We start from the raw sequence: 17,386 nt of genomic DNA on the forward strand, positions 1-17,386 counted from the left end.
TGGGGAGAGGGAGATGCTGCCTGGCGTACAAATGAACTGTACAACACCACAGTCTGCAGCTGTTGATCCAGCATCTCCTGCTTAGCACCTGCGTACAATTTTCCTCATGCCTTTCATTGAATTTCACTCCTCAAAGAAACACTGAGTCGGGTGGCAGCCCAGTAGCCTTCTCCTTCCCAGCATCACAAGGTGGAAGGAAGTACCACCAGGGATCCTAGCCCATTTCCACTTGTTTCTCCTTCCCTGTTGCCACATTGCGCTCCAGGCACAGAGTCTGACAGTTCCTATGAGGAGGGAAAGGTGCTGCCAGCATGGTGAAGACCTCTGTCATTTGTTGCCTCAGCTCCTGAGGATGATAGTGGCCTGAATCTCATGAGCCCGTGAGCAAAGCAGCAGAGAGGTGTCACTGGTACAGCATGAGTGAATGAAATTGCACTGTGGTACAGCTGCTTTCAAGACCCTAGTGGTCTCACCGATTGCATCCCAGTGGCACCCCCCACTGCACGCTGGAGGACAAGCTCAGTCCTGCCAGAAAAGGAAACCACATTGGACAGGTTGATTAATAGGGTAGAGGGGGTAATGACACAGATGGTCTCAGTCCCTGAGCACTCCTTGAATTGGCCAGATGAAGTGTGCACCTGAAGCAGAGCTGCCAGAAGCCCTTGCCCCAGAGGAAGCACCAGGCTGAGACACTCAGGGCTCTCCAGCTAGGCCCTAGTTTCCAGGGAGAAACTATCTCTGGAGCAACTCAGGCTACTGCCTGTCAGCAAGGAAGGCGGAGGGAGAGAGCCCGCCCTGGCCCCAGTTCTCAGCACCTCTTCTCCCTCGTGCCTCCCACTTTGGTCCACGCTTGATTCTTTCTTCCTTGCCATGACAGCGCATTGACTATCCCTGGGCTCTTCACAGGCATTTACCTTTCTCTCCTACCTCTCACCAGCTCTGCTGGGCCAGGGCTGGAGGGAGTGTGGGGCAGCTGAGACCCCCATCCCACTCTTTCCCTTGTGATGTTCAGGAACATTCCCAACTCTGCTGCAGAGAATAAGATTAACTAACTGCAGTGGGATTCACAGTTCCCTGCAGGAGAGCAGCTGGAAGCTGCAGGCACTGTTTTCCTCTTCAGAGAAAGAAATGGGGGAAGAGCTTCACTGCAAAGCCCATGAGAGCCCTCAGCAGGCAGAATGCTTGGCCTGTTCTGGTGTCGTTCCCAGTCCTGCCTCTCACTAACGTTAATTGCTGTACTCACAGTACCGCATAGAGAAAAAGAGTCCTCAAACAGCCAGGGAAAAAAAAAATGAACCAGTCATGGCTAGGGGAGAGAGGTAAAATACATTGGAAAATGCAAGGGACCTACATGTGTCCTTCATACCTCATTCCTCCAGCTCTCAAGGACTTCAGAAGAAGGGGAACTCTCAGCATTCCTCTGCCTTGCACATACTCAGACTCCCATGCAACCTCAGCATAGTCCTGTCCATGCAATCCCCTTCTCCTCTCCCCACCCCCACAACTCTGCAGGGTTTATACTTTCCTGTGATTGTGTGCGTCATTCCCCAGTGTTCCTTGCCAGCCAATCCTTTCTCACATTTCATGTCCTGCCCAACCCCAGTATGTCTAATCCTCACTCAGCACTTCCTCTTCACATACCTCTGGGCAGCTACTAAAGGCAAGTCTCTGAAAGGACAGTGGCTTTTTCTTCCCCATGGTTCCCTGCTGTTTCTTTGTGGCCATGCTGGCCCCTATGGGTAAGTGAACTCAACTGACCCCTGAGCACCTACGTTGATTCCACTGCTGTTGTCCCAGCTGCATACCCAGTTGCTGGCAGTGCTCCATTCCCCAAAGCTTCCTATGATGAGGATGGGCAATGAATGAGGTGGGCAGGAATCCCTGAATCTCCTGCAATGGCTGTCTGTTTTTCCTTCTGCGCACAGTCCCCAAATGGTTACTTTTTCGGTCACAAACTGCCCAGGAATGTCTCTCCTGGGGAGAGATTGGAAACTCACCTGCTGATCTGAAGAGCTGTCCCATCCCTTCCGCTGCCCCTAGCCTGTCCTGTTCCTTCTCACTCTCTTCTTTACCAAATGACTGTGCCACATTTGTGTTTTCCCATTTTTTTTCCTCCTTCTCAATGCTCCTCCTTTTTCCTTCCAGCATTGGCTCTGGAACAGTCCCCAGACACAGTGATACGACAAGGCCAGTCTGTGAATCTGAGCTGTTCCAAGAAGAAATCCACCAGCACAGTTATGTACTGGTACAAGCTGCCTTTGGGGAAGGACTCCAGGCTGATCCTAGTGGCCACTGCAGTAGAAGGTGATAAAGCAAATATTGAGGAGAATTTCCAAAGCCATTTCAAAAGCAGTGAGATACAAGGAGACAGGATGACCCTCTTTATAGAGCGTGCCTTTCTTAATGACTCTGGCACATATTACTGTGCCGAGAATGAAACACAGTGGCTAGGCTGCTGAGGGAGCTGGGCACAAACCTCCCCCTGCACAAGAGGGACTTGTTTTCCTCCTTGTCAGTGTGGCACAAGGCAGGATGATCTCTTTCCACTCATTACCTCTTCTGCTTCCTAGCCTTCCCTTCCTCCTCTTCTCAGACTCTTTATTTGTCATGCTTTCTCTCCTTGCCACCCCACTCTTCCTTGCCTCCCTCATCATTCAACTCTCATTTACATTATATTAACTTCTGTCAACCCTTCTTCCCCTCTCTGCCTCCCTTTCTCTCCCAACCTTCTTTTTCTCTCCCTCTTCAGTCTGCACTCCAGACAACCCTGCTCATCACTCTCACTGTCAAACATAGAGGATGTTTGCGTGAGAAGCTCTAGGTGCACCTTTAGGTAAAGGCAAGGTCAGGCAGGTGGCATACCAAGAAGGAGCTGCGCACATGCTCCTCCATTGCAGTGACTTGTCTCAGGTTGTCCTGTGGCCAAGGGATGTGTGCAGCACAGCACAGGCCTGGCAGCCATGCTGCACAGGCAGGGCAGCACAGCAGAGGCCTGCGCCTGCTTGGGTTAACGGTTTTATGGATCAGTGACACCTCTATGTACAGTGGTCTCTGGGTCAGGATCACTACCTTTCACCTCTTGATCCACGTACAGTTTACCTTTCCCAAAGATGTTATGTAAATTACAGATTGTGTTAGCAAACTGTGCAGCTAACAGAAGGTTTCCTGACGGGTTAGAGTGTTATGTCTGTCATAACATATGCCAGTGCATGCCACAGGATGGCATGGGGCACTCCAGCCGGTTCCCAGACTGCAGCTTCTCATGCTAACATATGTCCATCTCAAGCCCTCAACAGAAGGCCCAACAGAGCAGGCATGGCCTGCTTGAGATCACTCCTTAAATACCATGCGTTCTGCAAGGCTCCCAATGCACTGCCCTGCCACTTGCACCCCCCAGGGAACCCCATGAGAAAGGGAGACCCTTCCCATGGACACATCAAGCACAGCCTCCTTTCAGCTGGAGTGCTGGGAATGTTGTGAACCTGTGGGAGTGTGGGGTTTCTTCCTGTTGCCTGCAAAATTTAGCCCACCCTCTTTGTTTTTTTAGTCCCTTTTCTTTTGAGGAATTTGGGGTCCTTCCTGAATCTTCTGTAGGGAGTTCATGGTACTGAATGCAATGGGACACACTTGGACCTGCAACAGAGGGTCTGGGAGCCGGAGACATTGCTGCACCCTTCTGCTAAAAGGACACAGGGGAGCATCTTCACTGCAAAGCCCAAGACAGCCTAGAGCAGCTGTATTACTTGCTCTCTTGTATGGGCTGGCCTTCCACTGCCATGCACTGCTGCGCCCACAACATAGCACAGATGTGCAGAGGCTCTGTCAGGACTCTGACACATGATGAGTGTGTCAGTGTACACAAACTGTGAGCCTCGCTTCCTGCCTGCAGTGATTTCCATCAGCCTTGCGTTGGTGAACATGGCTGTGCCCATGTAGAGAAGAAGATAGGATTTTCTCCAGCCCTGTCCGTCCTCATCCTGCCTCTCCTTTGCAGAATGCTACAAAAAGGAGAGTATCAGCTTTTCTCTGACATGGAGAAGGTAAGTCTGCACCAGCATATCCCATGGTGAATACCCTTCTCAGAAATCGCTCTGTGGTGCTGTCTCCCAAGACGCAGTCCCAATGTAGAGCCAAAGGCAGCCTTTTCTCTCCTTGAGATCTTCCTTTGGAGGAAGAGAAGAACAGTTACAGAACTCCTTTCTGTCGTGCTATAACAGACACCAGGATGACTGGTCAGTAGCCTTTCCTGTACATGGGCAACATAACAAGCACCACTGGGATAAGCAGAGAAGATTCCACATTGCAGCTTGCAGGACTGGGAGTCTGTGAGTGTGAGGGTGTCTAGAGAGGAGACTCAGCTGAGAGGCATAGACACAAACATGCGTTCCTGAGCTCTCTTTCTCTTGACTTCATTTGGTGCCTCTTTGTGCATCCCTGATCTGTGCACACACTCAGACTACCACACAGTCCCATCAGGCTCCTGTGGTAACACTTACCTCCCACCTACGCGTACACACACATACTCATACACAGCAGGAAGTCAGTGGAGCAGGGTACACACACCTCATGCCTGCATGCAAGTGTTGTGCCCCACTGTTCCCAGCCAGCCAACTGCCTTCTTACATTTCAAGCTCGCTCTCACTGCCCTAGCCACTCGCAAAAAGACCTGTCTCTTTCTCAGCCTTTCCTCTTCACACATCTCTGTGCTTGCACTACCACTACGAGCAGGTTGCTGGAAGGAGGTGACGTTTCTCCATGATTTTCCACTGGTTCTTCCTTGTGGCCATCCTGGCCCCTGTGGGTAAGTGAGCTTCCCTTCTGCTTGAACAGCTGCACTGGAGCCACTGCTGCTGCCACAGCTCTGTACCCAGTTGCTGGCAGTGCCCTATTCCCCAAGGCTTCCAGGGGGACAATGGGCAATGAACGCGATTTTCCTCAACCTCTTAACTCAGAAAACTCTATAGATCTTCAAATTTGTTTTTTCTGCCCCATTTTAATGCTTCAATTGAAAGTATTGAAATCATTATTTCTCATAACAAATTTGCTATTGTATTTGAAGCTGGTTTGTGGGGCTTTTTTCTCCTATGGCTGTCTCCCAGAGAAAATGGACACTGTCCCATAACTTGCTGACATCCTTATGCCACCACATCCCATGTCATAATTCAAGGATATGTTTTCATGTCCCCTTCAGCTCCTCACATATCTACCCTTCTCTTTCCAGGTTGGGCCATTCAGCAATCGCCAGACACAGTTATCCGAGTGGGAGACTCTGTGACTCTGAACTGTTCCCAAAAAGGGAATGCATTCTTGACCTTGTACTGGTACAAGTTGCCCACGGGGAAGGATACCACTCTGCAGCTAGTTGTATACTCAGTGGAAGGTGGCACAGCAGAGATTGAAAAGGAATTCAGAAACCACGTCCAGAGTAATGGGACTAAGGGCAGTCGCTTATCTGTGGAGATAAAGCATGCCCTACTCAATGACTCAGGCACATATTTCTGTGCTGAGCAAGACCCACAGCGACTCAAAAGCTGGAGCAGCATAGCAGAAACCTTTTCATGCAAACAGGGATCTGCCACCAGCACACACACAGCCCAGTTACACCATTTTCTCCTCTTGCCCTCCAGCTCTGCCTACTTAAGGAAAGTGGTGGTATCATCTGTCTGTCTTCTGCCTGTTCTCTAATTCCTTTCCTATTCTTTTCCATCTTTGAATCACCTTTTGACCCTCCTTTCTTCTTGTACCCACTGCTGTGCCTCATTTCTCTGCCATCCATAGACTGCCTCTCACTTTTCTCCTCTACTCTCTTTCTTTCTGTCCCTTTCCCCTTTCTTCTCTGTCTTCTCTCACACCTGTACCCCTCCTGTTTTCTACATCCTCTTCCATTTCTTCTCCCTTTCAGCCTGTTACACTAACTCATGGGTAAGCAGGATGTGAAATAGTTCACACAGAAAATTCCTCCACCAGCTGGAAAGCCAAGGCCAAGCTGGAGTTGAATCTGGCAAGAGATCCTGGAACTGAGCACTCCTGTGTGCGCGTGTGTGTCTATGAGATTAGAGGGTCTCCTGGGATTACTCTCACTGTGGTTTCCAAGAGTACAGGTGCCTCACTGGTAACCTGCGGCGTGTGTGAGGGGTTCTGAGTTCTAGAGCACTGGCAGGACCATGCCACTGAGTACTTCTATGTGCATGCTGGTCCCTTGGCCCCAGCAGTCTCCAGAGAATAGGCACACTGCTGTGTGACAGGGTCCCTGAGTCATGCCACTACCCTGTGACTTGAACGGTCTGATGTGCATAATGTAGCCCAAGTCTTGACAGTATCCAAAGATGGAGCATGCTCCTGTAGGTGAGGAGTCCTAAGCCGTAAGGTGCTCTGTGCCAATAACCCACCATACCTTCGGCTCTGCTAGACAGAATGAAGCTGTCAGGGCCAGAAGGGGGATCATTCCCCCACCCTGCTCCACACTGGGGAGGCCACAGCTGTGGGCTAGAACCACCTTGTGTCCCCAGGACAAGGGAGATGTCTATCAGGGGTCTTGGAGATGGTGAGCACTGGAACACAAAGCAGGTAGGGACAGGCTGAGAGTTCTGGGTTTGTCCAACCAGAAGACGAGAAGGCAGGGGACCATAAGCTGCAGCCTTTTGTTACCCAGAGGGAGCTAAGTATGAGTTAGAGATAAATTCTTCTTGAAGGAGTCCAGGAAGGGACTGAAAGGTGATTAACACAAGCTGGGATAGGGAAATTCTGCTGAGACAGAGGGGCAAATTCTTTGCCAGAGGAGTGACGCAGCTCTGGGACAGGGCCTGGTACTCAAAGGAGTGGTTTGCATCTGGGGAAACTTTCCAAACTGTCCTGGTCCAGGCCCTGAGAGACCCGCTTCAATTCTAGAGCCAACCCTTACCTGAGCAAAGGACAGACAGGAAACTCTTGGATATCACCCCCTCCCCCTCCAAGTACCTCTGTGAGCCTTTGGTGCATTCCCCAGTGCAGTACACTTTTCAAGAAGAATGAGGGAATGTTCGGATGAGAGGATCTTTGTGGTACTCACATAGACTGTTGATTCTCCTTTAAAGTCCTTCCAAGGACAACAAATGTGTGTTAATCCTGCCTAGTGATGGATAGAAAGTTGCTGCCTGTGGAAGGAAGATGCCCTCTGTCCCTTTACCCTACACAGACCATTCATGGTTCAGGTGTTACAAGTGAACACCTTTGCTGAAACCAGTTCTGAGGTTCTTAAAAAAACCCTGTGATTTCAAAGATATTCTAGTGTGGTCCTATCACACAGGATTCCAGTCTTAGATCAGGGCCCTAGGATTTGTCCAATATGAGTGTCCTCAAGCCTTGACTTACATCCAGTGTTCCTTACTCCATCACACAGAAGAGCTCAGCTCCCTTGCAGCCATTGCGGCTGCACTCCACTCTACCTGAACATCTCTGGACTAGCCCAGCCCAGACTGGCTGCCTCTGCTCCCACTTTCTTTTGTCCCTTGGTGAGGATGGGATGGGTGCCGTCTCTGTGCCTCTTGGGGCAGGAGGTGGAACCAAGGCCTGGGATCTCTCCCACATGCCACTTACATCCTGGCCATTCAAAGCATTGTTGACCATGATCCTGTTGCTGAACTTGCTTTTGCCCTCAGAAGACAAATGGATGTCACCCTTTGCCAACTGTGAAGCAGGGACCACTCTATACTCCTGCCCAGCACCAATGTTCACCTATCAGCCCAAACATCTGCTCACACAAGTCCAGCCTAGGAACTGACTGCCCTGCACTCACGTGACCATGTTATAGGATACAGATAGCTTCCCAGAGAAGGAGAAGTCATAGTCCACTTGGAGATTAATAACATAACACCCCCCTGTGAAGTAATCCCACAATTCTTTTGGGATTAATCCTATTATTCCAATGAAAATACTTCTGTAATGCCATTGAGGAGTAATACCATAACCCTTCTGAGGTTAGTCCCATAAACTCAGTGAGGATTAATCCTGTAATCCCAAATGATAAAAACTCTGAAATCCCATTTGGGATTACTCCCAAACTACACATGGGCATTAAGCAGGTAATTGCAATGTGATTAAATCCGTAACTGGAATTCTATTTATCTCACAATCCCAGTGGGAAATAATCCTATAATACCTGCAAAGAGAGAAATCAGAAATAATCCTGAGACAGAGACCATTCACATTTTCCCCTGAGGAAGAATGAAATGGCTGGAAATGGAGTTCAGGATGCCTAAATCTTTTTGTGCCATTTGGCATAGCAGATACAAGGGATTAATTTTTCTACCCATAGCCCCAGTGACAACACAAGACTGCCTCTCAGGGAACTCAGGCAACCAGGCTCCCAGCCCCTAAGCCCTGACCAGATGGTTACCTTATGGCCTCTAAAGAGGTACCCAGTGGGCACAGGAGCCAAAAGCATGGAAGCTACCAGGGGTTTTGAAGCAGAGTAGGCACCCTTGTCCCTTCCTGTCATCCTCTCCCCACACTCAGATACCTAGAGTTCAGGCTTTTTATGTTACTTTCTTGGATATTTTTGGAATCTGGATACACTAGTTAGGACTTCACTGTGTCTCAAGCTCCTCCTGCGGCACCTCTGTTCCTCAACTTTGGGCCCAGCCTTGCCCTGAGAAGAGGGGAGGAGAGTGAGGTCCTGGGCTTGGTGGAGAGGACCTAGCCCAACTTCATGACCCTCTCCAGAGCTCTCAGCTTGGTAGGAGGAAGAGGCAAGTTTGTTTGCTCCTCAGCAGAAAGAGAATGTGCAATCTGGGTTCAAATAGGGATTGTAAGAAAGACGGGGACAAATCTTTAGCAGGGACTGTTGAGACAGGACAGGGGTAATGGTTTTAAACTAAAAGAGGGCAGATTTAGACTATAGAAAAGGAAGAAATTTTTTTACAACGAGCGTGGTGGAACACTGGAACAGGTTGCCCAGAGAGGTGGTAGATACCCCATCCCTGGAAACATTCAAGGCCAGGCTGGATCGGGCTCTGAGCAACCTGATCTAGTTGGAGATGTCCCTGCTCCTTGCAGGGGGGTTGGACTAGATGACCTTTGAAGGTCCCTTCCAACAGAAACCATTCTATGATTCTATGACTCACTAGCAGACAGAAACTATGAATAGGAACACAGGGAGCCAAGTCTCCCACCACCACCTCCACCCTCAAGCCAAGGAAAAGAGAAGCACCACAGTTGCATGGTCGCTGTCCATGGTAACCCCTCTGGTTCCGCCATTGTTCTGAAAGCTTTCAGACTACCTCCATGGAAGCCCTTGCCATGCAATGGCAAGGATGACAGGTGAGGGAGGGGGAGTACAGGTGAGGGAAGGTGTGCATGCCATGGCATGGAGGACATTGACCTTTCCCCAGACCCACCCTCTGAATGATATGAAACAGATTACATAGAGCCAGGCCCCAGGGATGCATGGAGCTAGGACTCGTCTGTCCCTAGGAATTGGTGTTCTTGTATTGAGCGTGAAGGCTCCTTGAATCCCCTCTCCAGGGACCCCAGGGGTAAGCAGTAATGCCAGACAGCCTCTGTGGGTAAACTGCTGACTAGCACAGAAGCTCCTGTTATGGGGCAGGTTATCGGCTTTGCTCTCCAAGTGACATCCTGGGAGCACAAGATGTTTGATTTGAGCCCTAGGCTCCTAAGCCACTGCGGAGGCTCCTAAACCACTTTGGGCTCAGTGACATACCCTGAAGAGGAGTGCAGGGGTTACAGGAGTGCTCTCACTGTGACCAAGAGCAGACACACCAGCAAGTTCTTTCTTCCAGCTCACATCATTGCTTTCGGCAATCCAGGAAGCTGCAGGCAAACAGGAGTAACAAACCCCACAGTAACAGACCCTATGCCTTGGCACAGATGGTGCTTTGCACGCAGACATTTCTGTGCAAGCCAGGAAGTCTGCCAGTGCACGTAGCTTTCTTTGGCATATCTTTCACCTCTGAGAACCCAGAAGCGACAGAGCTGCTTTCAAGTTGCTCCCCATCCTTTCACCCATGAACAGAACCATAGAGCACTACGCTTGTGAAGTTGCATATCACAGTGCCTCCAGAGCTCTAAGCCAGACTGTTAAATATGAGTCTGACAAAGAATGAGAAGTGACCCATACCTGTTAATTGTATGAGGGCAGAGGAACCTAACTGCTTCCAGCACCTCGCTCGCTCGTTGGAGGAAAGTAACCAGAATTTCTCTGCTGCCTCTGTTTGTGCTGATATTGCCAGAACCTCATATGTGCATCATAATGCTTTCTCTGTTTCCCTTTCTTGTTAAGCACCACATGCTTGAGAAAACTGTTAGCAATCTTTGAGAGGAAGATGACTATTCCCGCATTTCTGGAGACACTTGGGAGGAAAATGTCAACATTAAGCATATAAGAGACTCGGGAGAGACCAGAACTTTCTGTTCAGCTAGGGTTGTCTTTCTCCGTATCAGGTAGCTATGTAATAGCTGCATAGCTATTGCAAACAGCTAATAGCCTGCGCATGAAGCTCTTCCCAGTCCACAGACTGCAGACATCCACCCATAAACCCAAGTGGCCCCGAGAATGAGGTGTCTCAGGACCCTATTACATCAAAGCTGTTTTGTTAGTGTAAAGTCTCCCAGTTACAGACACATGCCCACAGAATAAATAGACCCATGTGTGTTCTCAGACTCCACTGCTCAGTTCATACCAGCTGTCTGGGACAGGCTTGTTCACTAATGACCCTTTTGCACCTTTAGCAGATTTTATCTTTCTCTCTACATCACTTTTTTCCCCCTTCTTTTTTGCCTTTTTTTTTTTTAAGATATTTTGCTCCCTTCTTGTGCTATTTGTTTTCCTTGATGCATTCTCCCCCTTTTTTTTTTCTGTAGTATTTAGATTTATCTAGGATAATTTGAGATCTCCTCGGAAATCTTGTTACCTCCTTTTCCAAATACATTGAACAGCAGACATCTCAGCTGTGACCCATGGGCTAATAAAGGTGTTGCAATCTCCGCTTCTTGAAAACTGGTAATTTTTCTCACTTTCTTCCCCGCCCCCCGCCCCCCATCATTTTCTCAGGAGCTATTCCTTCTTATTCTAGAACAGTGTCATTTCTGAGTCACAGCTCCTCCCCTCGACGCTTCCCCAAGAGATATGTTGACTTTTACACAAATTGGCATTAATTTGTTGCCCACTTCTATTCTTAACGCTTCCTTCTTCCAAGTGTTGTGCCTCTTTGGAGAAGCTGGACTGACAGAGAGTTTTAGCTCTGTCTCGTCTTTGGAGCCTTTTAATTAAGTGCTGCTGCCACTTGGTTACTTCCCTTCCTGCCGTGCCAGGCATGACTTCATATGTGCACTCAAATACATTGCATTTGATCCCACTGGGCTTTTTCCTGAGAAAAATAGAGAAAGTACAGGGCGCTTTGTCCAGTTGAACCTCAGGCTCCTATCAGGGCTCACAGCTCTGTAATCCTCTCACGCCTGCTGTGCAGAGGCTGTGTGATAAAAGTAGTATGTGGAAACATCAGCAGAGAGAGAGAAAGAAAAATAGTGTCCTCACATCTCAGTGCTCTGCGGATGTCTGTTGCTCTTATTAGACAGCACAAAGGAGGGAACAACTTTGTGAGTGACCTCTTCACGGCACTGTCCACTGCAGGCATTAGTGACGCTCCAGCCATGGAAGAGGGAAAATCCCGTGAGGATATTTCAGCAATTTGAAAATCAAGAATGGCCTATAATCTGGAAAGTGGAATTTTTTCTTTACCCGCTGGAGACCTTGACACATCGGGCGGATAGTGACAGAGGACCGGGGCTGTTTCCAGACCCCTCAACATCCCTGTCTGTCATATTTGACAATGCACTCTGCCTGATGATAAAAGTATTTATTTTCCCCCATTTTCATCTCATCATTTTTCCATTGCATCCTCTCCTCTGTCCTCCAACTTTTTCTTCCCCTTCCCCCTTAACACACCAGGCAAAGAGATCAACCACCTCCACTCAACAGCGGTCAGGGAGGGAGAACCTGTGACTTTCAGCTGCTCCCGGATAAGAACTCTGTCTCCTGGTGAAAACGGGCTGCAGGGAAGGATGCCAGGATACAGCTCAGGGCTTTTACTGGGAAAGGGCAGATGCAGAGAAGAAATTCAGCTCGTGCTTCCAGAGCAATGGGACACAAAGCTACGGTCTGGTCCTGTTGGTATATTATGCCTGTCTCAATGACTCAGGCACCTATTACTCTCCGAAGAGATATTTCTGTGACAAAGCATCTGAGAGAGCCAGGCACAAACCTCTCTGTAGGCAAATGACACTTGTTCCTTCATGCCCTGCTCTTCTCCTCTCCCTCCCTTTCATCCAGTGTCAGATTTCTTTTAAACTTCTCCCCATTTCACCTATTCTCTGCTCTTTCTCGCCTTTTCTTTTACTCAGAGTCTTTTCTTTTTTTTTTTTAGGAGATGGCTACACAGCCTATTGGCAACTTTGGCAGCTTTTTTATGGACTTTCAACTCCAGTGCCAGTTGGGGTTAGGAGGAGTTAAAACCAGAACCCAGGAACATCTCTGTCCTTTTGACCCTTCCAGGAAAACCAAGGAAGCCCAGTATGACCAGCTAACTGAGCTAAAAGGTATAGAGAGCAGCCCCAGGGGCACTGGTACCTGAAGAGAGCAAGCCCTAGAAAGAGGTTTTTTCATTCCCCAAGTACAGCTTTCAGGGAGGTTCCCCTAGGAATGTTCCATCCTACTGTTAGGGGTGGGAATGGGGGCATTCAGGTTGCTGCCTGTTGTTTTCTACAAGAGGAGCATGCTGCCTGTGTTATTCAGCATCCCTCGCTCAGCTGTTTTAGGCAGTTTTGTAGCACCTGAGTACATGCAGATAAACTTCTGCTCCAGAAATGGCTGCATGTAACTGACCGAGAGAGTCCTGAAGATGAGTCTGAAAAAGGTTCCAAGGTCCTGCTAGTTGAGAGCCACTACAAATACTAAATATTTTCCGCGGAGTGACATTCCCTGCCTCTGTCCTCCATATTGTAGCCTACGTAAGTACGCAGAGAAACACCGTGCAAAGAAGGGGTGCCTGAAAGTCTTTATTTTATGATATTTTTGGTATGTCTAGTCCCAAAGCAGGAGAAAAGGGTGACGAGAAAAAGCAGGTCACACAGAACGAGTGTCTCAGTTGGCAGCAATGGTTGCTTCGATCCAGGAGACATAATTGCAAACCTTGGTGTAAACCCCAGGATAGCCTTTCCGCGCACATCCTATACCCCAGGAAACAATTCCCTGGAGCTGCCCGTTGCAGACTACTGGACCGCCGGAATCCCCCTGTGCACGTAAAGGATATGGATATTCAGCAAATGGTATCAGTGTAAGTGATGAGCCAGAGATCCCAGAAATCACTGACACTCGAGGGAGCTCCATTGGGCTTTTCCTACATAGAAGTTCTACAAAGGGTATTTCTGATTACCACTCTACACCTGATGCTGCTGATCCCTACTTTAGCTCCAAGAGCACCACAGCTAAGGATGAGTGAGCTGCCTATTTTTGATGGATGCAGCCCTCGGCAGATGCTTACGGTATGTGTGTCTTAAATATTATTCTGCCAAATATTTCCATGGAGCTAGGCATATGTAAAATGCAGAGCAATTGTCAAGTGTGTTCATTTTCTGGACTGCCTGGATCTTGGCAGACTGGCTGTTTCATTTTTGGTGAGTCCAAAAATAACTTTTGCATCCTGAACTCAAAAGTCACTGTGATTCCCATTAACTCTCTCGTGCAGCCCTTATCCATTTTCAACAGCCTGAGGTGCAGGAGGTGGCACAGTCTGCTTGTGGAGAATTAGGGCAGACATATTCACTGTCTCAAAAAAGGGACAATGACTAACTGAGTGGGAAAAACCTAGCCTCACTCAAAAAGCAACTTTCCCCCTAAGCCTCTGCTGTTGTTCAAAAAAACAGCACTCAGACATGCCAGTGCAGTATTGGAGCACAGGAGAATCTCTAATGTGATGGCCTCTTCTGCTAGCAAAAGGCAGGAGAGAATGGGAAAGGAGAGGCAGATGTTTTACCTGGCAGGAGTCTTTTCCTCCCTCCATGAATCCTACGCATATCATGTTATTGGTAATTTGCCCAGGGTAGGCTTTGGCACACTGGCTTGGGGAGAGTACAGGAGCTTTCAGGCACTGCAAGGTGTCTGGATACAGACCTACAAGAAAATGGAGACAGAGGTTGATGACATCTCTGAGTTCATTTCAGAGCCCGGAGAAGATCTTTCTTAGCAGAAATGCAATTACTGAGCACCCTGTTTTAGCAGTCGTCATTTTTCCTCTGAAAAGGAATCACAGCACGGATTCCTTTGGTTCACATGGTGCAGATTCTACCCATGGGCCACAGCTGATATCGCCAGGCCACAGAATTTATGGCAGAGTGAACACGCAGGTGAACGGCATATGGATGACTCAAGTGAGTCCATGTTGATAACACAGAACAAGAGGAAGGACCTTATAAAGGCTTGCCTTTGAAGCAGCTAAACAGTTACTGTCCTACCCGGGGTGATCCCTCAAAAAGGCCTGTTCCACAGCACTTCTCTGCATTTTACCCTGTACTGTTTGGAGTTAATTGTGAGGTCTTAGAGCATCTCCCGGGCCCTCATGATGCTGTACATTTCCAGAGAGTACTCACTGCCACTGCTGAGTGTGTTGCCCCAGCCAGAGATTAGGCATGTGGTGCCTGTGGCCACGCAGCTGGTAGGCAGAGGAATTGTTTGGACAGCTCGGTTGAGCTGGGCGGGTTGGGCAAGCTTGATGAGCATAATGTCATTGTCCAGTGTTGCAGAGCTGTAGCCAGGGTAGCGGATGACTTTAGCCGAGCTAATCAACTGCTGTGTCGATTCGGTGAGGGCCAGGTTATGTTTCCCGAGATGCACTTGGATGCGACTGGAAAAGAGAAGGAATGGCATATACTTGACTGCTACCGATGGGTTATGAGGAACCTCCCCGTCACCGTATGCCCTCACTTCAACATCGCTATCGTAGCAGCTGTTCTCATGCAGGTTATCTTTCTTGTCCTGCAATAGGTCCTGGGGATCCACACTGAGATCCTACGCACTCCCAGGACAGGTGGTGAATTTCCATGGGTTTATTTTGTTGAGCTGGGACAAGTTAAATCTATAACAGTGCTTATTCAAACATTCTGGCCTCATTCCTCTTCCCATTCTCCAGGGACTAATTTTTAGCAAGATTAATGCCATTTATAAGAAATGACAGCCTGTAACTCGCTGCTAGATTATGACATTGTCATTTCAGAAAGTGCTCTGCATTCACAGAAACATTTTCAGAAGTGGAAAACCCTTCATAATGCCTCAGCCTGGCCTCCTGAATGAGCCACCCATTCCTCAGTTGCCTCCTGTCAGAACAGAGTCACCTACTTATTTGGATGTCACAGCTCAGAATTCCTGCTAGAAGTGAACTGGAAGAAAGAAGTAGGTTACAGAAGAATATGATTTTTTCCACTCACGACTTGTAGCAGTGAGCAGCTGACACGACCCACTGGCTGTTGATGAGGGAACCTCCACAGAAGTGATACCCAGAATTCAGGGACACCTGATAGGGGATAGAGTTTGCTGTACAGGTGTAGCCTCCCACGATCTTGTCATCATCATCATCGGCGTTGATGGGGAAGGCAACTGGGAGATAAGAAGTGGCATATATCAACTTCTGGCATAAGGAATCTTGTGCCCCTGTGACTGACTGAAGCATCTCACTTGTAGGCTCAACTTCTATAAAACCTCACGGTAGCAGTGGTGGGAAGTCTAACGGACATTCATTTGCTGCTCCCTAAACTAAGATGATGAGACTTAGATTGGTGTCTCACGTATCAGCATCTCAAGCTCTGACTGCTAGTCCCAGAGTGAACATAAGAACATAGAAATGTTCTTGTTGGACCAGATCAAAGGCATGTCTGTCCCAGGATCCTGTCTGCAGTAGCGGTCATTAGTGGACTGTGTGGAAGTACAAGTCTGCAACGATACTTCCTTGGAGCACTCGCTCATAATCCGGAAATTTACAGCAGCTTTAGCCAGAGGTATCATCTTTCTACTTCATAACCCTTAAGAGAGAGACAGTCTTTTTTGAAGCGATGGACACATTTCAGTATTCCTGGGTCAAGAACCACTATGAAGGAGTTCAGTCCACATTTTTTGAAACGAGCTATTATGAACAGACAGCAGCAGTCAAAAGAAGTTGCACTGCTCTGCCTTAAAACTTTGCCAGTTGAAACTGGACTTCACTTTCTCACAATAGACTACGTTGCCAAGTTGCTCAGAAAATGAGCTTCCTTATAAATTACAAAACTAGAAGTAAAAAATATACTCACCAGCCACACCAACAAAGGCAACAAACAGTATGTATTTCATTATTTTGATACAGCCTCAAGCCCAGACTGGTGGACTGGAAGTGTGAGCTGCTAGAAATACATTTTTTGAAATGGTCTTATCTCTAGTCCAAGGTTTTCTCCAGAGAAAAAGTACACAGTGGAAAATTTGAAGATCCAAATATGGGCTCTAGGAGGCATTGGTAGAAAGTACAAATAACATAGCAGTTAATCATAAACCTTTCCTAAGATAGAGAGCTATTTTAAATTATTTCAGAGGGCAGCCTTCAATTTGAAAATACAGTTGGGCTTTGGAAGATGTGTAGATGTTTATCTGTCTTATTCTTACACGCAGCACCTGTTGCAAGCAACTCTCAAACCCTTTTGAGTTTCCTATGCGCTGATGGTGTCATTTTCAAAAATGCCTACTTTGCCACCAGAAGCCAAGTATTGTAGGTAATAGACTGTAACATACAATACATTCATTTTAGAAAAAAAAACAACTCCAAAACAAAACCTCTCAGTGTTATTAAGCCTGTTTTAGCAAATTCCTCCTCTTAAGTAATGTGTGTGTGTGTTTTTATCATATCAAAGACAGTGTTTTCCCAAATAAAATTACTCAAAAGCAATTTCAATAAGTGAGTATGAAAAAACTAGTCTGTGCCCCCCACTGCTTCCCAGATCAAAACATCAAATGTGGAAACGTGCACCGCACGTCTTTGAAAGATTTCCTCTTTCCTAATTTCTCTCACCTAATCTATATGATAATAGCAGCCTAAGTACCGAACCACGTTTTAAATTTAGCTTTGGAATGCTCTATAGACAATCATTTTTGACACAAGAATTCCAGCATAGCATTGATGATGTTTATAGATGTAACGTATACGAACAAAAACACTGAGAACACAAATCCTGAAATCCTTCTCTGAAAGAGTGATAATTTCTCTCCTGACAGAGTTTGCTAAAGCTTAATGCGTTTGATGAACAATCATTTTCCAAGCAGCTGCCAACTTCATTGTGTTAGCTCCTGAAAGACACGGGATAACCTCAATTGACT

General features: G+C 47.7%; 1 protein-coding gene across 1 annotated transcript; it reads right to left on the bottom strand.

Moving 5' to 3' along the window:
- Positions 1–13,135: 13,135 nt before the first annotated feature.
- Positions 13,136–16,372, bottom strand: LOC147602190 (trypsin I-P1-like). The gene is made up of 5 exons (XM_086759013.1): positions 16,333–16,372; positions 15,475–15,643; positions 14,641–14,894; positions 14,028–14,164; positions 13,136–13,285 (listed from the first exon to the last, which is right to left on the bottom strand). Exons 1-5 carry the CDS (start codon positions 16,370–16,372, stop codon positions 13,136–13,138), a joined length of 750 nt encoding a protein of 249 aa, XP_086615139.1.
- Between the last annotated feature and the right edge of the window lie 1,014 nt (positions 16,373–17,386).

Source organism: Chlamydotis macqueenii, chromosome 1 (genome assembly GCF_036417535.1).
Source record: "Chlamydotis macqueenii isolate bChlMac1 chromosome 1, bChlMac1.mat, whole genome shotgun sequence".
NCBI lineage: Eukaryota > Metazoa > Chordata > Aves > Otidiformes > Otididae > Chlamydotis > Chlamydotis macqueenii.